This window comes from Abramis brama (assembly GCF_963993115.1).
Source record: "Abramis brama genome assembly, chromosome: 9".
NCBI lineage: Eukaryota > Metazoa > Chordata > Actinopteri > Cypriniformes > Leuciscidae > Abramis > Abramis brama.
The window spans coordinates 37,863,777-37,886,001 of record NC_139971.1 but is presented as its reverse complement, the minus strand read 5'-3'; the positions used below and the strand labels follow the sequence as shown (position 1 = coordinate 37,886,001).

At 40.5% G+C, this 22,225-nt stretch overlaps 1 protein-coding gene and 1 long non-coding RNA gene across 3 annotated transcripts; one reads left to right on the top strand and one right to left on the bottom strand.

Annotated features, from left to right (window-relative positions):
* Positions 1-39: 39 nt before the first annotated feature.
* znf710a (zinc finger protein 710a) lies at positions 40-8,274 on the bottom strand. Of its 2 annotated transcripts, none has more exons than XM_084124894.1 (5): positions 8,192-8,274; positions 4,564-6,126; positions 2,958-3,149; positions 2,669-2,843; positions 40-1,916 (listed from the first exon to the last, which is right to left on the bottom strand). In XM_084124894.1, exons 1-5 carry the CDS (start codon positions 8,234-8,236, stop codon positions 1,753-1,755), a joined length of 2,139 nt encoding a protein of 712 aa, XP_083981020.1. In that variant the 5' UTR covers positions 8,237-8,274; the 3' UTR covers positions 40-1,752. The 2 variants fall into 2 exon arrangements, with proteins under 2 accessions (XP_083981020.1, XP_083981021.1); XM_084124895.1 differs by having other exon boundaries at positions 4,594-6,126.
* Positions 8,275-8,667: 393 nt separating this feature from the next.
* LOC311089868 lies at positions 8,668-17,825 on the top strand. The gene is made up of 3 exons (XR_014607770.1): positions 8,668-8,770; positions 9,481-9,536; positions 17,773-17,825. It is a non-coding gene; the product is annotated as an uncharacterized lncRNA (long non-coding RNA).
* Positions 17,826-22,225: the final 4,400 nt, after the last annotated feature.

Here is a 22,225-nt window from a genome sequence, read left to right as displayed (position 1 = left end):
CTGTTCTTGTGTTGTTTATCACACTTCACACTCCACACATTTAAAGGTAAATAAATGTATTAATTTACAGTAATGTCCAGAGCACAACCTTTTACAGACATGTATCAACATCATATTCACATCAGTGTGCAACAAAAGAATTGAAAGCTTATACAAAACTCAAACTCCTTCCTAGCTTGGAGCTAACAGGCCAAAATGCAAGGACACAGCAATTTAAAACAATAAAAATGCACCAAATCTTTCACATTAACATTTTGAGTTTCTTAGCTAGATGGAGAATACATGGTGAATTTCCCCAATCGTTCTCTGCTGGGTCTCGAGCCCTGTCACATGTCGGCAGACTGTCGTTCATCACTCCGGAGCTCTGCGCCGCAATGATGGATGAGACACTCTCTCGCACACACAAGGGCAGTTAATATTTTTGTCCAGTGTTTTTAGGGCATCCTCTTCAAAATTCAACCAGTATTGGTGACTTTGTGAAAGATGCAGTACATGTTACAAGGTTTTATGTCAAAGGAGATTAAAATGGATGCAAAATTGGATGAGGTTTGGAAAAAGGCAGTATAATCCACACCAAAAAAAAAAGATGCTAGAAGATCACCACATTTTAAAAATAAAATGAATTTAGCCCACGTGGTTAGCTGGTACGTAGTACAAGAACACATACGTAGTAAAGACCAGATTGCAAACTAAAAAGACATTTCAGATATTTATGAAGATAAAATATTTAAGTTTTTCTTTCTGATGCATGGCTCTGTGAAATATTGAACGCTTTAAAGGGACAAATCTTAGTATTATTACATTCATCAAACTAAAGATGGGGAAAAAATATAATTTAGATAGAAGATTCTTGTAATTGAAAGATGATGGACCAAACAATGCACTTGGGTAAATAATGAAATTATGCTCAAATTTAACTAAGCCCATGACTTAGCTTCTATAATTTTAAATAAAATCTGCCCATCTGGAACATTGGCAATGTATTTACATTTGTGAATGCCAAGAAACATTGAACAATAAATACTATTTGCAATAATGTTAAAACAAAGAGAAATATCCAGAAGGCCATACAGTGATTAAATGACAAAAAACAAAAACAAAAAATAGGCGATGAAAAACCTTTCCAGATAACTATCAATCCACTATGAGCTACAAACAACATATGCCCATTGAAAAAATGCTGGAGAAGAATCTTAACAAAAAGTCACAGTATGCTTAACTAAATCCTGGGGAAGTTAACATGTAATGAGACCTATTTGCACTTTGTCAGCTTTGGTTAAGTCCTATTAAGTGGTATCTAACTTGCTGGACAGTAAAACCACCAACAAGATCAATGGTCTAAACAGCAGTCTTGGTTTATCGGTTTAAAGGAGCTGTGGATTGTCTGTATATATTAAGTGCTTTCTTATATCTGAACATATCGTTTCACTGCCCCATTGAACGTAGCTCAGAAATGATATACTTCTTAAGAACTGCATTCTGTAATGGGGAAAAAGTGGAACATTTGTTTAAAAAAAGAACAGCATCTACACAGACACAGTCTTTTATTCTTCAGGATGGTCCCTAATTTAAAATGACATTGTTAAACTGAAGCTTCAATCTGCTATCACTTTAGTTTCACAGACCCAAAATGGGCTCCAGTGCACATCCACTTCTCGATGGCTATTTCCTCACTGGCTCCTATCAGAGCCAAGAGTACTACTGAAATGACCATTGCAGTCTTTTTCACCCCCTTAAACCACATTTTAGTGTCTAAGTCGTGTTGTAGCGAGCAGCGACCTTGGTGTAGTTGTAGTAGCTAATTTTGGCGAGTTTTGCCAAATCTTGTGCGTTGTTGCTGGCTAGATTTTCCCTCTCACTGTAATCAAAGCTCTCCTCCCCGTAATCTTCCTGACCCTCGGCATCAGGCAGGGCATCTGAGGAAGAAAATACACAAATATAAGCTTCAACACTTGTTTTTGTCACAACATATACACAATATGTGAATTCAAGGGGTTAACCAATACTTTATAATTTCATGAAATTAAATCACTGACAAAAATCTCTGAATCAGTCTAATACAGTGGTTCCCAAACCTGTCCTGAAGGCCCCCCAACACTGCACGTTTTCTTTGTCTCCCTAATCAAACACACCTGATTCAACTCATCAGCTCAATTAACCCATGTGATAATGAGCTGATGAGTTGAATCAGGTGTGTTTGAGTAGGGAGACAAAGAAAACGTGCAGTGTTGGGGGGCCTTCAGGACAGGTTTGGGAACCACTGGTCTAATATATATGAAGAGTTCAGATGCAAAAGCCTCTAAGTGCCATCTGACATTTTCTTCTAGAATGATCATTTGGCAATGGCAATGCAAATTACCTATTAATTGTAATTTAAGTGAAATTACTTAACTTAAATGTACAAGCTTTATAAAAATGATCATTCTAGAAGAAAATTTCAGATGGCACTTAGAGGCTTTTGCATCTGAACTCTTCACATCACAAGCCGTGGTACTTTTATTTACACTAGATAGCAAACGTTTACTAGCATTAGCATTGACTTTTTTCAACTTCCACTCTATAAACCCACAGAAAGGCGAAGCAGCTCTATAAACCTCAAGGCTATTTCTGTCCTGTCGTTAAGTAAGCCATTAAGTAAGTATAATCTGAGGTATAATTTGCATGTCACCTTGCCCTTCATTTGATGTGTCCAGGATTCCATGTTTCACCTTCATGTGTCGACTTAAGTTGCCCTTCAAATTGAACTTGCTGGTGCAGTAAGGACACTTGAAGGGTTTGCTACCGGCATGAAGGTGCATGTGACCCAGCAGGTTATACATTCTGTTGAAGGACTTCCCACACACCTACAAAAAAAAAGCACCTATTAGAGGTCTCTGTTTGATTCACAGCCATATCAAGTAGAAAAATATAGACTCCAGCAGGGTTATACAGTGCATGGAAGAGTTCTTCGTACCCACCTTGCACTTAAAAGGTTTCACAGGCAAGTGGACAATCATGTGCGTTTTAAGCGTCTGCTTCTGAACGAAGGTTTTGAAGCAGATGTGGCACTGGAAAGGGCGCACACTGGTGTGAATCAGCATGTGTCGCTTCAGGTTGGCAGAAAGTGTGAACTCACGAGAACACACGTCACATTTGTATTCCTTCATACCCTGAGAGAGAAAGACAATGGAAATATATTTAGATATGATTCCATTGCGACCATCACTTTAAAAGTAACATTTGTAATTTGCGGTATTTTTGAGGGCGGGAGAAAAGATTATTTATCACTGGCATCAGCTGAATGTGAAAAAGTGGTTAGTTGTCATAAGCACAGCTGAATTCATCAGCAGGGTGCCTGTCTTGCTTGCTCACTAGAATTCATAATACAGAGCAAGAAACTCACGCACACATACTTTATTCACTGTTGTTATCGCAATGCTGCAGGGTAAATAGACGTGTATACACTGCAGTGTGAGCTCTGATGCTCCACCGCGCTAAAACATTAACAAATGAAGAGTGTTAAACATTCTCTCGCCTTATCAATTTGACTATTCAGTGAACGCTTCCAGTGTAACCAGGGATTACTGCTGTCCTAACATATATGCAAACATCCTTTCCATTTCAGAATGTGCTATGAAGAACTAGACTGAACCTACACAACAAGGCCGCAAGTGCATACCCCTTATAATCAGTGTGTTTGGCCCCTTAATTTCAGTCAAGACAATTCTAGAGAACTATGTGCTTCCAACTTTGTGGTAATAGTTTAGGGAGTGTCCCAATGTCCTTGTGCACAAATTGTGGTTTCTTGTGATGCTGAAGAACTTGACTGGCCTCAAAACTCAGATCTGAACTCTGGGAACTTTGACCGGGCCACATCACCCAACATCAGCACCTGATCTCGCTATGCTCATGTCTGAATAGTATCAAATTCCTTTATTCGTGTTCCAACATCTAGTGGAAACTCCCTATTATTAGCAACTATAAAGCACATACAGGTGCAGTATTCAGGTGTCCATTTTCTTTTGGACATATAGTGTACCCAACTAACTGAAATCACAGCGTTTTCATTCAGTCGTTATCTCTAATGGCAATACATCTAAAAATGGATTTCAAACTAGACAACAGTAGCTGAAAAAATAAAAAGGACTAAATGCCGATGTGTTTTTGGTTTATAACCCTGCTGACCTATGACACATTCTATTTACTGACACTGCAGTCATGACGAGATGAATCATACACATGTAGAGTGAGAAATGAAAGGAGGAAGTATCAGCATGTGAGACACACTTCACTGCACAAAGCACACTCAAAACAAAACAGCTCCATACTAGTGCAAAGGGACAGAGAAACGGGACGAGTTAATGGCAGGGTTGGATGGCTGGAAGGGACTGACAGAGACGGCTCCATTTACACTGAAACTTTTTGTGGCAATACCCGAGACACAGCTGAAGATGACACAATAACCTACGGATTTATGGGAACATGTAGATGTTGGCAATGTAGGCAGGATCTGAAAGTCACTGGGGAGTCATTTCTAATAGGACGGTTGCGGGAAGGTTACAAAAACTAATGAGGTTTAAGTACCTTGTGTTTGAGGGCCGGCTGTGTCAGTACCTTGTGTGTAAGCATGTGCTGCTTCAGGTGGTGGATCTGCACGAACTCCATGCCGCACTCCGAGCAGACATAAGGCCGCACGTTCTGGTGCTTCATCAGATGGTTCTGGAGCTGGCTACGGTAGGCGAAGGACTTATGGCATTCGGTGCACTGAAAGGTGGTCGGGCCCTGGTGGCTGACCTGGTGGCGCTTGAGGTGTGCGTGAGTGGGGAACTCCATGCCGCACTGCGTGCAGACGTGACAGTGGCCGCTCTCGTGTTTAGTCTCATGAGTGCGCAGCTCACTGGGGTAGGCAAAGCCTCGGCCGCAGAAGCGGCAGCTGTATGGCTTGACGTCGCTATGCTGCAACATGTGCCGTTTAAGGTGACTGGTCTGAGTAAAGGCCTTCTTGCAGACGGTGCACTTGTGCGGCCGCGTGCCCTGGTGCGTCAACAGATGTGTCTGAAGGTGGCTGGGCTGCTTGAAGAGCTTTCCACAGTGAAGACATTCATGTGGCTTGATGCCATTGTGACCGAGGATGTGTGTAACCAAGTTGTACTTCGAAGTGTAGGACTTTTCACACATGCGACACTTCCAGCGTTTCAGGCCTTCGCCCACATCCACGCAGTACGATTCGTCGATTTGCACGTTGATATCTAGACGGTCGATTTGCATCCGTCTACCCAAGGAGTTCTCGCCCTCCGCCCATGCAATGGCCTGGCCGCCCTCCTCGTAATCTCCCGGCAGGCCCATCTCAGCAGCCTCGTACGCCGTCACGCTGGACTCATAGTAGCGCCTCATTGCTGGGCTCACATCCTCCTCTGTAGTTTTCAGGTTCAGTGCTTTCTCCTCTACTTCCTCCTCCTCTTCTTCTTGTTGTTGTTCCTCCTCCTTTCCCCGCCCTTCCTTGAGGGACTCCACCAATGCCTTTCCACGCTCCACAGGGCCTTGAGACTGAGTCTCAGAGTCTACATGTTGGATGGCTGGCTCCCTCGAGGACTCAGGGTAGCCTTTGTTACACTGCTCTTCTTTCATTGGCACTCTATGAGGTGCTAGGTCCAACACTTCTGGCTCGTTGTCAGTTTGCTGGGGATTTGAGAGATAACAGGGGCTAGAGAACTCAGGGCTCTCTCCTTTCACCTGATTCGATGTGTCCAGAGACCTCTCAGTGGACTGCTCCGGTTCTCCTTCACTCAAGGGCCTCTTGGTCCTCCCGCGGGGCCCCGGTCGCCTGCGGTCTGCCCTGTAGAGCCCTTCTGGCCTCCTGTTCTCCCCGTGAGGCTCGGACAGATAGTCTCCATTGGCTCCAATTAGCTGATCTGCATATTCATACTCCATTGATTCTGCAGGGGGAGCAGGGGCTTCACGTCCCTCTCCCGTGTAGAAACCGTTTGGGGCAATTGTGGCTCCAAAGATTTCGTTCTGAGATATGAGGCCCAGCACAGCAGCCTGGGCCAGGGACAGGACCACCACCGGGTCAGTCTGAGTGCTGACATCCACCGCATGCTCCATCACTTTAGAATAGCAGCGGACCAGAGGAACCTCCTGTTCTTCCTGTCAATGGAAAGAACAACAGGTCTTAGCAATCCTTCATGAAATCAGAATCAGTGTATAAATCTGTCATTGCAAGCGTCAATACAATACACTCGTAGCAACAAAGTCTGGCCAATGCTGTCATGGCAACAGTGTCACTACAATAGCAACAAAGTCAGTGCAACAGCGTCACATCAACATGAGTGTCAGAACAACGAATTTGACTGATGCGGGGCAACAAATAAAAGCTGTTTGGATAGGATTTGCTTTCGAGCTAAATGACAGCTCAGTCAGATCAGGCAATTTCTGGCAACATGGCAGGAATGTTTTTCTAGAACCTTTCCTGTACCTGATCTTTTTTTCCTTTTTTTTGGTCAAATATTGAACATTTTCGTAAAGAAAGATAATTATACTATATATAAAATACACATATTTTATAATATTCACAGCAGTAAGCAAGAGACATATTCTGACAACGCCTTGCCTCCGTGTCCACTAGAGATTGCTTTAGATAGAAGAGATAAGACAGTTCAAGCGCCATGCTTCCTTCCTTCACAGTCTTTAAAAGGACACGAAGCACAAAGAGTGTCTGGGTCCGAGCGGGAAGTCTACATCCGTGGACTATCCACAGCATTTCCTGCGAGGTCAAGCGCTGCCACTGCTGACTATGAAAAGGCTGGACAGTGAAGTTTTAGCAGAAGCAGCAACATAAGTGAGTCCAGTCTATTCGCGGACTTCAGAGATTGGCTGTAGCCAAAATTATTCAGTTCGTTCCTTTGAGGCTGATGATTATGTTACTTACATATGCATTAATTAAGGACAACTTGGTTGAACTCTTAGCTCAGGTCAATTTACCACACCTCTGTTCTGGATTACCAGAATGTTCAAATCACTGTCATGTTCACACTAGTAATTGTGTGTGTGCTCAGAAAGTCATTAACGTACATTATCACCTCTAACGAGCTGGTACCTTGATTTGTGCTGAATTGAAAGCCATGAAAAACGGATTTCAGCTTAAGCAAAAACAAGCAAACACAAGGGAAAGAGGGAGGGAGAGACTGACAGCTGTAAAACAGAGGAAGAGAGACAAGGAGAGACAGAGGAAAGAAAACGAGAAGTGGGTGGGGGGGCAGAGAGAAAGAGAAAAGAGAGCGAGAGCGAGAGCGAGAGAGAGAGAGAGAGAGAGAGAGAGAGAGAGAGAGAGAGAGAGAGAGAGAGAGAAATGAGAAGGGGAACCTGGATGCCCTGATAACCATGTCATTTATAATTACTGCTTTTAAAGCAGTCAGACAGAGGAAGGGAGAAAGAGTGAGTGAGTGAAAAAGGGTGATTGAGGAAGCAAGTGAAAGAAGGAAGAGAGAGGAAGGAGGGGAACTGGGGGATGAGAGATATACTGAATGACTGAGTGAGGGAGGGGAGTGAGGAAAGAAAGATAAAGAGAGATAAAGAAAGAGTGAGAGGAAAAGAAGAGGGAGAGGGAGGGGCAGCGGGGGATGAGAGACTAAGAGAAGCTGAGTGAGTGAGAGAGTACAACAGAGAGATAAAGAGTGAGGGAGGGGTGTGGGGAGTGAAAGACTGAAACTAAGAAGGAGACAGAAAGAGAGAGAAAAGAAGAGGGTGAGAAATGAGAAAGAAGGAGGGAGGGAAAAGGAAAAAGGAGGAGTGTTAAGACAGTAAGACAAATGAAAGAGACAGTCGGGCAAGATAGCAGCCGTGACTGTATGAGGAGAGCTGAAGTGAATATAAAAATAGATAAAAACCAAAAACGCTAGCTAGTATAAAGACTAGCATAGAATGAACCTGTGTGTGTGTGTGTGTGTGTGTGTGTGTGTTTGTGAGTCTGAGAGAAAACAAAAGAAATTTACTGCATTCAAGGTAGAGAGACAATATGAGAGGCTAGACTGTAAAAGAGAGAAAGGTTAAAGTATAAACGACACTCTTGCAGCATTCTGTGAGAGAGAAAAAAGTTACTTCATTTCCACAGTTCAGAGTTACAAACTTTAACACAGCAATTAACCAACAGCTCAAGTCAATATATCAACACAAGTCGCTTCGGGAAGCATGTATGTTTGGGTTGAGCACTCACCACATTACTCCTGGTGTGATGTTTGAGATGTTTCAGGGACCTCATCCTTCAAGAGAAGTGAGAGGAGCAAAAAACACCAGCTCCTATTTATAACTGCGAGAGCGAGAGAGGGGCGGAGCCAAACTCATCCTCCTCCTACTGTTGCTGTTATCAGAACTGACTGTGCCTGCCTCTCGCACGCATACACACACAAACCTATTTCTTCCATTCTCTTTCTTTCTTTCTTTCCGTCTCTCTGCCCTCCCTTCCTCACACTCCCCCATCTCTTTCTCCGTTCTTTCTTTCTCTTTCACTCTCTCTCTCGCGCGCATTCACTATCTCTCTTTCTCACGCACACACTCCATACGGCGTGACCCTTCAACAAACATATTTCTCTCTTACTGACAAAAGCTCACTTCTCCGCACATGTACGTCCTCTCTTCACTTTAGAGATGATCGCAAACATGTTTCAAGCCGGCATGTGCACGCGCGCACACACGCTCATACACACACACACACACACACTGGAGGTGTGACTGTCGGTGTCAGACAGACAGTGAGTGAGATATGCTGAAATGTTTTCCGGGAGGAGTTCTACAGGTCTGTTTATTTGCGCATCTCAAATAATTAAGCCGCGAGACGCCTGTGCAATGTCTGAGAGCAGTGCGCACAAAAAATGAGTGACAAAAGAAAGAAAAGGAGAAAGAAAAGCAGTTTGGAAAGAGAGGGAGGGAGTGAGACAGACATGGGGGAGAGAGAGAATAAGAGGAAGAGGGAGGGGGACTGAGAATGAGAGGTATAGAGAGAAAAGGGAAGGGAAGGGAAGGGGGGTGAATGGTAGAGAAATAGAAAGAGAGAGAGAGCGACAGAGAGAGAGAAAAGAGGTGGGGGAGGGCGAGAGAAGAAGAGAATGCAGCAAAAAAGAAGGAAGAGAGGAACTGGGGGAGGGAGAGCAAAGCATAAGAAAAGATGAGGTCAAAGAATAGAGAGAAAGACAGAAAGAAAGAGAGAAGAGGGAGGGAGAGCGCTCGAGAGGAGGGGTGGGGGGACTGAAAGAGAGATAGAAAAAGAGAATGCAGTGAAAGAGAGAGAGTTTCAGCAGCCTGTGAAAGAGAGAGGGGAGAGGGGAGGGGGGGGGGGGAGAAAAGGGGGATGGTGGAGTGTGAAAATAAAAAAGAGGAGTTCATCAGCAAGAGAAAAAGAGGGGGAGTGGATGAGTGAAGGGGGGGGGGGAGCAGGGGAGAAGAGAGGAAAAGGGAAAAACAGCAAGGAAAGATATTAACTATTGAAGTTCTGGTTTCCTCTGTCAGGCTACCTGCCCGCTCCGTTGCTGAGATGTTCCCGCTCATCCTCATTACGGGAAAAGGTATGGGATTACTCTAACACTTCCCGTGAGCTTATTAATGTCAGGATATAGGCTGGCCGTCCCACAAAAGAGCCTCTATTATGGAATGGAACACACCTGAGTGAAGGAGTGCTGTATACCGTCAGTGTGTGAGAAGAGTGGAGGACATTTTTCATCAGTGAGCAGGAAAGGGCAATCCATGAAGGAGAGAGAAAATCAAGCATTGTAGGAGAGTCACTATATGTGCGTCTGAGTGAGAGAAAGATGTGTGTGCGTGTGAGAGATCGTGAGAGGAAAGGAGGGAGGGAGGGAAAAGAGAAAGGACAGGCAGAGAGAGAGAGAGAGAGAGAGAGAGAGAGAGAGATAGGGAGCGAAGGAAAACAGACAGAGATAAAGAGAGATTGAGGGAGGGTGTGAGTGAGGGGGAGAGATAGCAGGAAGTTGAGAGAGCGAGTGAGGAGAGAAAATAGAAAGAGTGCAAGGGAAGAAACAAAGAGATAAGACGCAAAAGACAAAGAATCCACATGGAAGAAGAAACGGCCAGGGACGTTAAACAACACGGAGCTGCCTGCCCGTGGGGAAAACGAAAAGGGGGGAAGACAACAAAAGTTAGGGGAGAAAGAAAGAATACGCTGGCTGGAATACTCATCCAGGCCTATAGGTTTTCCTCCTCCCTTAAAAGAAAAAGAAGAAGAAAGAAATTGCTTGAAACCTGTCCTAACCTCATTTGCCCAGAAGTATCAGACTTGTGTGAACCAGTCCTAACACACACAAGAATACATGATGAATAACAAACGTGTTTCTTCTGCGTACGTGTGTGTGTCTGCGTTTGCTTCTCCACAGGTTTGTGTAGCTGTGTTTTAGAGGGGTGTGTGGTTAGGGAATCCATCTACAGGTTTTACAGACACGTGTATGTGTGTGTGAGCATATCGCATGACACTTGTACTTGTGGTTTGTGTGTTTTTCTTCTGCCTGTAGAGAAGCAATAGGGAACTTTTGTCTGCATTGTTTTCTGTGGCAGTGTGAGTGTATGATACTGAGGGAAGTGGGCATGAACCGGTTGGGTTAGTGGCTGAGACCTGACTGGGATGTATATGCATGTGGTTGTTTTTGATTCCCAAAACCCTGACCTGAGCTGAGATGCGACGGGGAAACTCGAAACATTTTCATAATGACGCAATGAAGTTATTCAATTCTTAATTTGATTTATTTTTTTGTGGGAGAGATGAATTCAAAAGTAGAGTGTGGGGTAAACTGTGCCATTTTTATGGAAGTTGTCCTCCAATACATTAAATACTAATACATTTAATATATTTTTTCAGGATGTGATGAGAAAAAATTGACCTTAGAGCTGTATCATTTCAAGGGGGTAAGTTGAATCATCAGGGACCAACCTAGGGACATGTGAACAATTTACATTTCATATAAAAATGTGAACAAAAACAAGAAAAAAAGTCGTATTTTGAAGCACGTTATTCAGGGAGGCAGGAAAAAGTTCAATATTCTGATTATTTGAATGTAGTAATAATTTTCAACGTTTCGTATAAAAGTATTTGAAAGAGTAATAATATTTATAATAGTTATTCCAGCATTTGGAGACAGTATATCCTAAACTGTCACGTTTTACCCCACAGGTACCATTTTGGGAAAACGCTGCATTTACAGTAATATTTCATGACTAAACGATTACATGGTTTTATAATAGAAATTCACAACATAAGATGTGTGTAGTTGACATGAAATGCTTTTAGAAAGGTGATGTCATGTGGTGTGACAAGCTAAATTACATTTTTAAAATGCATGTTGCTAATTATTATTATGCATTTAATACATCATTTTTAAATGAGAGATTATGAAATCTATTTGAAAATTCTGTTATCACACCACAGGACCTTTTAAAAAGAACAAGTGAAGGCAAAAAATAAATCATAATAGAAATTTTGAAATCATAAATAAATAAATCATAAGGTGAATCCCTTACACAATCATTTACATTTTAACAAATACTGATGTTGATTAAAAAAAAGGCTCAATGATACATTATGTGTCAACTACCCATATACACTACAATTCAAAAGTTTATTTTCTGTAAAGAAATTGTAATTTTTCCAGCAAGGATGCATTAAATTGATCAGAAGTGACAGTAAAGACATTTATAATGTTACAAATTATTTCAATGTCAAATATATGCTGTTCTTTTGAAATTTCTATTAATTTTTATATATGATTTCACAAAAAAGCAGTACAGCTGTTTTCAACATGAATAATAATAAGAAATGTTAATTGAGCACCAAAATTAGCATATTAGAATGAATCCTGAAGGAATCCCAGTGACACTGAAGACAACCTGAAGCTTTGCATCACAGAAATAAATTATATTAGGAATTGTTTTGTATATATTATATACAATATACATAAAATATATTTAATATTTTTCAATATTACTGTTTTACTGCATATTTTTTATCAAATAAATGCAGCCTTGGTGAGCATAAGTGAAGTCTATACAAAAAGAAACTTACAAACCCCAATTTTTTTTGATTATTCATTTTTTTTAGATCTGCTTTTACATAATTAAAATTTTCCCTGCCATGTAGATCATTCACTTATATATAAACAACACCTATAAAACATAAACAGACGTTTTTACTTTCTAAATACTTGATGACAAAAACCACGCAGTTGCTTAGATTTAACGAGGTGGCCAATCTTACCCCACTCCCCTACAATGCTGTCATGTTAATCGAAACATGTCTCCATGATAAATGATCTGTTCAAACGCTTTTAATATGGGCAGAACCGAACAAACATGAATTAGCACAAAGCCAGACCATCACCTGTCATCCAAGCTACGGGATCATTACTCTGCGCTGCCGTGAGATTGGGTTTAGTGGAGATCTTGTGGGGTGTTAAAGCACATACAAGCCCAGCCTTCAGCTCCCCCCATCTGAGCCCAGAACACACACCAGCACTGCCACTCATTAACCACAGAAACTCAATGGACATAACCTTTGACCCCAAACCAGACATGACTGCCAGCAGTTAGTTCCTTTCTAAATTAACTTCTAAATCATTTGTCCACTTGTGTGAGAGTGTTATGAGGAAGTTTATCCAAACAGTGTGAGTCTTAATCTCATCCACGGAAAGTTGCGTCTCGGCCCTGATGATCCTGCGCTCTTGATTTCAATGTTTGTGTGTTTCAATTGTAGCTCGTCTGAGAAAATTGCACTCAGATACGCACACACAAACACAAACACAGAAGATGCAAAGAAGAGAGGCTCTCCAAATCCTGAATAAAAGATTACCCTCCTCATTCAGCATGGGGGTTACAGAAATGTTGGACAGAATATTGGGCAAGAAAAGGTTTCTGCCGAGAGGAAATAGAGTGAATAGAAAAGAGAAAGACAGTCGAGGGAGGAGAGCATTCAGCACAGGATATAAAAGGAACAGAGAGAGAAAAGAAAGAGGAGAGTGGGGGAGAGAGAGAGAAGAAGAGCGAGAGAAGGAGAAAGAGGAGAGAGAGAGAGAAGGGGGAGGGAGAGTGAGCGAGAGAGAGAGAGAGAGAAACAGAAAGAGAGACAGTGAGAGAAAGACAGGAGAGAAGGGGGAAGGGAGACAGAAAGAAAAAGAGACACACAAGAGACTAAAAAAAACACAGAATAATAATAAAAAAAAAGCAGCAGCAATGTCTGGCTTGGGCTCCATGAAGATAGACACATTTGAATGAACATAGGAGGCTATATTGTATGCATGTGAATGAGGCGGGCGTCCACACCCTGCAAACCTCAGCTGTGAAGGCACAAGTTCATTGTGTCGGGCCTAGAAGCATTCAGGAGCCACTCCTCTGCATGTGTGTGTTTCCCTGCGGTCTGAGGTTAGCAGGTCACAGCCTCGACTGGGAACAGTTGCCTCCTGCCTCCCGCGCCGTTTCATCTCATAATCCTGCTAATGGCAGTTAAATGGACTGACGGCACGAGTCTGGCCGCCTAGTTTCACATCCAATTTCATTCGGCCTGTGCTCAGACGAAGAGGCCTGTAAACACAAGCGGGTCTGACGCCTGACCGTAGGCGAAGTCTCATTTGCTCGGCCTCATAAATAGCATGGAAAAAGTGTCCGTCCTTCCGCTCGCTCGCGCTCTTTTGTACTTCTCCCTCACCTCACGGTAACAAATTTCAACCTGAATTACTTTTTCTTTCTCCCAAGTTTCATTCTTTTAAATCAAAACCCCTTTGTCTCTCTCTTCTTTTGTACCTTCTTCTTGTTTCCATGGTTACCCCTCTCTCTGCGCTGTACACTATCTATCTCTCCCTCCGTTTCCCTCTGTCTCTCTCTCTCACTCTGTTCTTATCTTTCTCATTTTGCTTTCATCTCTGCCTCCCTTCCTCCTGCTTTATCCCACACCCTCCTCACTCCGGCTTTTATCTCTTTTCACTTTCATCTGTCTTTCACCTTTCTCTCCCCTTCAAGCCTGCCATTCCATCATGCTGTTTTTTTTTTCTTCCTGTTTCTTACTTATGGAGAGTGAGAGAGAAAGAGAGAGAGAGAAAAAAAGTTTCATCTGTTGCCCTATCAATTCTGCATTTTTAATCACTTCACATTCGTCCAATCCCCGGTTTCCTTTCCACCGGCACAATCTCTCATTTACATGTGTGCTAGACAGAGTGGTCAGTTCTTTAATGCTCATCCCTGGGCTGCTTCTCTGTTCTTCAAGCTTTCGGAAGGTCTGGCGTGAAAAGAATTACAGGATGAATCAAACTGGTTATCGCGTGTCCTCATCTCGCCACGGTTACTTCAGCATGGTGTAGATGTCTATGTGATGTGTTTATAATTAAAGTCAAAGTGAACTGTTTGCAACCCATTTCGCTTTCATAATGTGATGTATGTATGAGTGAAATGGGATAATTAATGAGAAAGATATAGGATGGGACATTGGAAATTGATTGGATTGCATACAAGAATTAAAGGAGAACTCGGCAACTCTAGCGAACTCTAGTCACTTCTTCGCTGATTTTCCCTTTTGTTGTCGCATGTTTTCCCCACGAGCTCCCCCTACAGCTGTGGGGCGGCGTATATTTCACAACACGGTCGTAAAAAACTCACTTGCGGCGGCCTCCTCCCCCTCTCTACCGCTGCTCATGTGCGTTTGTTTTGATCGGAGCAAGCCAACTGTATCGTGTGGAGCTATGTCTACCGAGGTGGGTAATCTGGTAATACATCATACATGCGTGTGTGTTTATGTCGAATTGCTGTAAAGCAATTTCGTGTTTCGCGCTCGTTCTCGTTCTCGCTTCTCACGAGACTTCCAATTTCTATCTTGCCGGGACGGTAGTCCCCAAGTTGCAAGGTTGGTTTTCCGCCTGGGAACGCTGGGGGGAGTGGGGAAAGTCACCAATATCACCAGAACAGGTTGTTTAACCATCCAAATGATTTCTAGACAGTTTTATTAAGTTAAAAAAGTTACCAAGTTCTCCTTTAAGTAGTTATTTGGATATTGGTTTTTCGTCTTCAATCCAAACTTATGTCTTCAGCCGACACCTGATATTAAGATGCATTCTGGTCGATCGGATCACAAGTGGACGATGCTAAATACAGGTGTAAACGGGGTCTAAAATGATTTGTGCTTGTCCACTTTCGACCACTTCCAGAGGTAGTCATTTGACCGGATTGCTTTCGTAGTGTAAACGCTCAAGTGGTCGAATGCGTTCGAACAGCCACCAAAGACGCCTACTCTCCGCCTACTGACCTAATGTCTAAACATTATGTGAAGCGCACTAGCCAGACGGGATTTAAACTTTGTCGGCTGAAGACAAAAGTTTGGATTGAAGACGAAAAAATGTCCCAAGCACAATGTTCTCTCATCATTCCTGATTTCTAACACGCACTCACAGCGTTTGTCATGCAGCAGAAAAGAAAGACCGTCATCTCCTATCGCATTCATATGTAAATTGTGTGAGTTTATTTCGTCCATTAAATTGAAAGATCTGAAAAAGGCCATTCATTTACCCGCCCATAGCCATAGACCCTCCCCTCAAAGAAATCGGAAAAGAAGTGGTTGAAAGTGGACCAAAGAGACGGACTAAAAGACCAGGTGTAAACGGGTATGTGTCTCCCTCATCTACTTGTGATCCGATTTACCAAAACACATCTTAATACCAGGTGTAAACAGGGCCTTAGTGATGTCAGTGGAAATGTCATTTCAAAATAAGACCAAGTTGCTTACAGGGAGGGTTCGGGTCAGGAACTGAGAAATCAAAATTTCCTTTTGACCTCTAAAAGGTTGTGTAAAAGTTTCAGAACTCAAAACCTGCCAAAATGACTCGTTTCAGAGTTCGTCTCGGTAAGACATCATAGACAGCCTCTGCAGAAGAAGATCAACGGCCACTTCTACATCATTGCCAAGTCTTTGCATTGCCTTCCTTGTGATCCGAACATTAGGAAAGCGTGGATAAACTTTCATTTTAAAGAAGTTCAAGATCGTGACACTGTTCATTTGTTTGCGTCATTTTACTGTGGATTCGGTTTTAAACAAGTCAGCTCGACACAAGCTTTTCAGAGAGGCTGAAAATAAAAGATGATGCAGTGCTGACTATATTGGATCTGAGATTCTGACAGTAATGTCGAAACACAAGTGTGATGTTTTTACCATGTCTATTGCTTTGATATGTACTCACTTTACTGAAAATGATGAACGATAAATATAAGGACAACGGTGCAACAAACGATAGAACAAGAAACACCGTAAGTTATCCTTTGTCAACTTCATTTGCCACAACCAAGACTTCTAAAAACATATGTAATATGCAAAAATGTTTCACAGTTGGCAAATGTAACGAGTTTCTGTAGCGTCTTCTTTTAAACACTAATATGATGTAATAACTAACTCAAATACAAAAGGAAAATAAATAAATAAAGATGATTTATAACCAAGCAGTCGCATACTGGAGTATCCTTGGTATTTGAGGTGTAGGTTTGTCTTCTGATTCGGGATCAGATTTTAAATTGGAATTATGTACATAGATGAGAAAAATAAATATACACTATAAAATGTAACTGATGATCTTACTAATAAGATTTAGTGATTATAACTTATTTTAAATAAGTTTGTTGACCTTACTGAGTTTAACTAAGTAACGACAACATTTTAGCACGGAAAGTTATTAAACTTAATAGATTCAATTATCCTCTGCTTAAAATAATGAGTATTGTGAAATTTTCGAATGGTCATACACAGTTCTACATGTACATTGGGTCAATTCACAATGGATTCTGGGGGGAGAAGTTTTTTTTATTTCTGAATTGCCTAATATACATTAATCGATCGTGTAGTAATCAGATTAAATAATTTAGCGTTACATGGTGATATTGGATGTAATGTTATTTTATTGAAACTGATTGTTGTATTGTGCTAATCGAAATTAGTAGTCTAGCATTTGTAAGTCACTGATATCTGGCTGCATGTATTCAGTAAAGAAACATTTTTTAATGTTTTAGATGTTTTTATTGTGTGTACAATTTAGACTGAGGAATTTTTTTACAGATTACTCTACTGATTTATTTTTGGATGTTTAGATGTGTTGAACAGGGATGTTATATTTTATATTTCTAACTAATATTTCTTTCTAACTAATCTTTCTTTCTTTCTAACTTTTCTTTCTTTCTTTCTTTCTTTCTAACTAATCTTTCTTTCTTTTGAACTAATCTTTCTTTTTCTTTCGAACTAATCTTTCTTTCGAACTAATCTTTCTTTCTTTTTCTTTCTTTCGAACTAATCTTTTTCTTTCTTTGTTTCTAACTAATCTTTCTTTCTTTCTTTCTTTCTTTCTTTCTTTCTTTCTTTCTTTCTTTCTTTCTAACTAATCTTGATGATCCATCCATCCATCCATCCATCCATCCATCCATCCATGGTCATGTTAAAACATGCTAAATCACCTGGTGAACCATGGTAAATCATGCTATCAATGTGGTAAACCACTAGAAACATGGTAAGTCATGTTAAACCATGCTAGAACATTTTAAAACTTTTTCGAACTTTCTGGCTAGGCTTTTTCAAGCCAACTTAAAGTTTGTCTACAAACTTTACCATCTAGTTATTATACTGTTTTTTTTTTTTTGTCTGTTTCAGACAATACTTAAACAACCATAATTAATCTCTGCTAGTTGTACGTAGACCTGATACTTTGTTAGATGAATTTCGGATATGGATTTTCATTTGTAATGTAACCAGAATTTTAATTTTGCTGTTCCTGTTTTTATTAGAACTGCACACACCCAAAACTTCTTTAATCAGGATTCTGACCGTGACAAGGGAAGACAGCCAGGATTCTCCCTCCACAAGCACTATTTCTTGCACAGCATTATTCTAGACGGAGCCATAGTCATGTGGATTAATTTTACAATGCCTTTTATAACCTTTTTGGATCTTTTAAGTTTTGTTTACCTGGGCTTTCAATTGAGGGACAGAAATCTCCTAGATTTCATAAAAAAATATCTTAATTTGTGTTTCAAAGTCTAACCAAAGTCTAATGGGTTTGGAACGTCATGAGGGAGAGTAAATGATGAAAGAATTAACATTTTTGGGTGAACTAACCCTTAAAGCTTGTTGTTGCACTAAGTCAACATTCTTTTTAATTAAAGTGTTAAAATGTCACTCGTCAACCTTGGGTGAAAAATCTTTTTTTTTTTTTTTTTTTTTAAGAGCACCGTTTTACTTATTTCTGTTAAATATGTTTTTCTAAGTGTCAAAATTAAGCAAACATTGATTTTTACAGGGTCAGCTATTCAGTTTCTTGTCAAAAGATTGTCAGAATTCTTTGTTTATTCATCAGTCATGATTTGTTGTAATGCATATTGTTACATTAATTAATTTTTTTTTAGAATGGGGTGCCAGAATGGCATTGTTTGGTACATTGTAATGCCTGAAGAAAATTGATGATTAATAAATGTTTTGCCTAAGATCTGTTGTTGCTTTATGTCTTAACATATTTTTTTTTTTTAGTTCAGCTTACTTGAAAATGTTAAGGCAATCGTTTCCTAAGATTTTCCAAGTAATGTGAACACTAAGTTAGCCCAACTAATGATTTTGAGTTAACAGGACTTGACCAACAAGTTTTGCCAACTAAAAATGAATCCACTACTTAGAAATTTTCAGGCAATCAGTTTCCTCACTGTTTCTAAGTAAAGTCAACTTATTATAAACCCTGATATTTTGAACAATCTTGATCCCTAAAATCCCAAAATTGTTCTTCTGCTCTCACTGTGCCAGTGTCTACAGTAAGCACAGCTTTGTATGAACAAATTACTCTTAAGGGCCAGTCCTTGTAATGAATCATTAAAACAAATGAAAAAAATAACATTAAAACCGATTTTTTCAAAAAACATACAGCACAGTCAGCATCAGATTCACAAATCAATTACTCTTATGAGCTAGTCTATTTAATGAATCATCTCTTTCATGGGCATTCATCATCAGTTTAAAATTTTACACAAGGTAATAATTGTTTTACAAAAGATATGCCGTTTGAAGTTTGCTTAAATTGGTATCCACCGAGTTTTTGGTTGTGTTGCTTATTATATTGCTTATTATATTTGTTAAATAAACAGCAATTGAACTGCATAGTTTGGTTCCTCTTGTTAGAAGGTTACTTGTAGACTTTTCAGTGACAGTGAATTTCTTTCATATATAAGCAAAATACACAAAATATTTTTTTGTCTCAAATCAAATTTATCCAGCCCTAATTTTTATTTTATGTTGACTTTAATAACAAAGAGTTAGATGTCTTATGCTTTGTCCCCTCTTGGGTTCCTTCATATCCTTTGCCTATATAGTGAAAACATGTGGCAGGACATACTGTGGCTGTCAGCTCAGTGCTGTGATGAAGATGTCCCTTTGAGGCCTAGACACCGCCTATATGAGGAGATAACGGTCCTCATACAAAACTGCAGCAGTGACAGCAATATATCACAACCTCGACAACAAAGAAAACCAGTGAGACACAATATACCCCTGTACTTAGGATTATTTAAAATGAGACAAGTTTGCATGCACAGAAAGGCACCTGAGGGTGTTTCATTAGGGCTAAACCGAGTGCTTTATGCAAGTCACTACACAAAACGCACTAAGAAAAAGTCCCTGGCATAGTCTGGTTGAGACTGACTGCAGTAGGAGGAAGTGTTATGCTTGAGATCTGACTGAAACTAACCTCCCTCCCCTGCTCCTTCCCTTTCCCCTTTCCCTTTAAGTACCACAACTATTCAGAAAAGAGAATAAAGAAAACCTGAATAGAGGAAGAGAAGAAATAGAGGTCCCAAAGAGCTAAAGAAAAGCGAGAGAGAAAAAAAACAATGAAAAGAGAAACAGGAATGAAAAGCAGCCAGAGAGAAAGAAAGAGAAGAAAGAGGGACAGCGAGAGGGAGGGGGAGACAGAGGAAAAAAGAAGCAGAGCAAAGGCTAGCGCTGAGCGAGAGAGAGAGAGAGAGAGAGAGAGAGAGAGAAACTGTCTTTTTTCTTTTCTTTTCTTTTTTTTTTTAAATATGGATTTAATGGCATAAAATTAATAGCACCAGAAAATCTTAACCAGCCTACATACTGACAAAGGCAGAAATGAACCATTTATCTGGTTTAAATGCACTGAGCTATAAAGTCCATCTCGACTACACATCTATCACAAGATTTCATCATACTCTTGACAGATAAATCTGTGGTAAGTTGCAAGGAGGAGGCTTCTAATTTTAAGACCAAAGTCAAAGATTCACACCACATCCTCTGCCTTTAAGTCTAAATTATTCATTTAGGCTATGGGGGAAATCTGTGCATTTACTTTTTCAATTGTAACATATTTAGATTATATTAAGTTTAGCATGTTTAGGATGATGATGCATCAGCAAATATGTTATTAATGGAAATTAAACATTTGCTAATTACTCCACAAATCTAATATAGGCTACTCAAATCCCTCATTTACAAATAAGACACAAAAACCTTTGATATTCGACAAAATAAATACTATAGATCACTATTTTCCAGAGACACAATATTAGATCAATTACCTAGATTAATGAACTGTCTGGTGTTTTGGGGCCTGAAAACACAAAGTTTTGAAATCTTTTGAAAACGATATTGTTATCATCTCCGTTTAAACTACAAAAATGCGAAATTGTGCAAACGCTGACGTCATGCACATTCAGTCTATAGGCGTGTAGTGTTTCTTTACAAGGTGACATGGCCACCTACTGGCCTGATATGCATATACAGCATTTTTAGTTGTTTTTGCAGATCCGTATAAACGGGAATCGTTTTCATAACGTTATCGTCTGTACGCAAAAAAACGCAAAGGAAAACAGACGTTCCAAACCTGTATGACTTTCTTGTGTTTTGCGTAACACACATTTTTTTGTTTTGGTTACTATTGACAAAAAAACACAGATATTTCTCATATTATCTTCTTTAATGTTCCACAGAAGGAAGTCATTCAGGTTTGAAACGACATAAGGGTCAGCAAATGAGGGTAGATTTCCCTTTAAGTGGGCTAACATTTCTACAAATGAAAATACAATAATCCAGAATTTATATTCAAATATATGCAGTTCCATCACCAAGCCATTGAATAGTAAGGTACCATTTATCCAAGCTAGCTGGAAAAACTTGTCAACCATATAGTTGTCCTGTCAGCAGACATGTCACGATAAACAATTTGATACTGGGTATCGAAAATGCAATCTGTAATTGAAAACAATGACCTTCCATATACACTCTGGCTATACTGCATGTGACAACCAATAATAATAGATGTTGGGAGATAGACAATGAATTAGAATTGTACAGTGTGCAGAGCACTACCTGTTTAAGACAAGCAAGGCAGGGCTGTTATCTCCCATACAATCTCACATAACATACCTAATAAATTATGGACCACACAAGATCTCATTGTGTTATGTGTGCGCTGTGGTGTAGGTGATTCTGATATATGAAGGTGGGCTCTAAGGAACCACCCAGAACACTCTAGCAACCCAGAAACTCCCAATGCAACTGTGTAGCAACGTGTAAAACCACTGAGAACGCGTTAGCTGTCACATAACAATGCCCTGTCCACCACACACACCACCTTAGCCTTTTGGCAGCGAGTTTTGCATGTGCAAAACAGCTAACAAGGAAGATTTACTTCGATAATTTTCTACCAATCACAACTGAAATGGTTCTCTTCTCCACCATGTTGAAAGGTTGTGGGTCAATCTAACTTGGTAACTCGAGTCTCACTCAAGTTTTATTGCTGCCTTTAAGTGCATGTGGGAAGCCAAGTCACAAAATTGACAATTCTTATGGACTATTTTTTTTTTTTTTGGTCATATTTGCAATGTATTATCTGTGCACATCAATATTTGCAAAAAAGTGCCCTCAAAATCTTTGATCAAAATAACTTCCCCTTCCTCTTGCAACGACATCTCAGGCTTGTTCGACTTCATGCAGCTCTGCGCAGACCGATCGGCGGCTGACTTGAAGCAGTGCATGCCGGTTAGAAATTTTGTCCGACTTGATACAGCGCCGACGCCACGTGACTGTGACGTATGCCATCAAAGTACCGCGAGAGCAATTCGAGAGTAGCCGGAGAACTCATCCAGCGCAGCTTCTCAAGAGCGGCTGCACGAGCTCTGATGACGACACAGCTGTTCCACGACTGGCCGGATTCACCGCATGACTACGATCACGTGTGTT

Excerpts from the sequence above, each read along its gene's own strand:
- znf710a (XM_084124894.1), bottom strand. The coding sequence starts at position 8,236 with ATGAGGTCCCTGAAACATCTCAAACATCACACCAGGAGTAATGTG. Across the intron at positions 6,127-8,191 it reads ATCACACCAGGAGTAATGTG|GAAGAACAGGAGGTTCCTCT; the intron begins GTGAGTGCTCAA and ends TTCCATTGACAG. Across the intron at positions 3,150-4,563 it reads AGCCGGCCCTCAAACACAAG|GGTATGAAGGAATACAAATG; the intron begins GTACTTAAACCT and ends TTTCTCTCTCAG.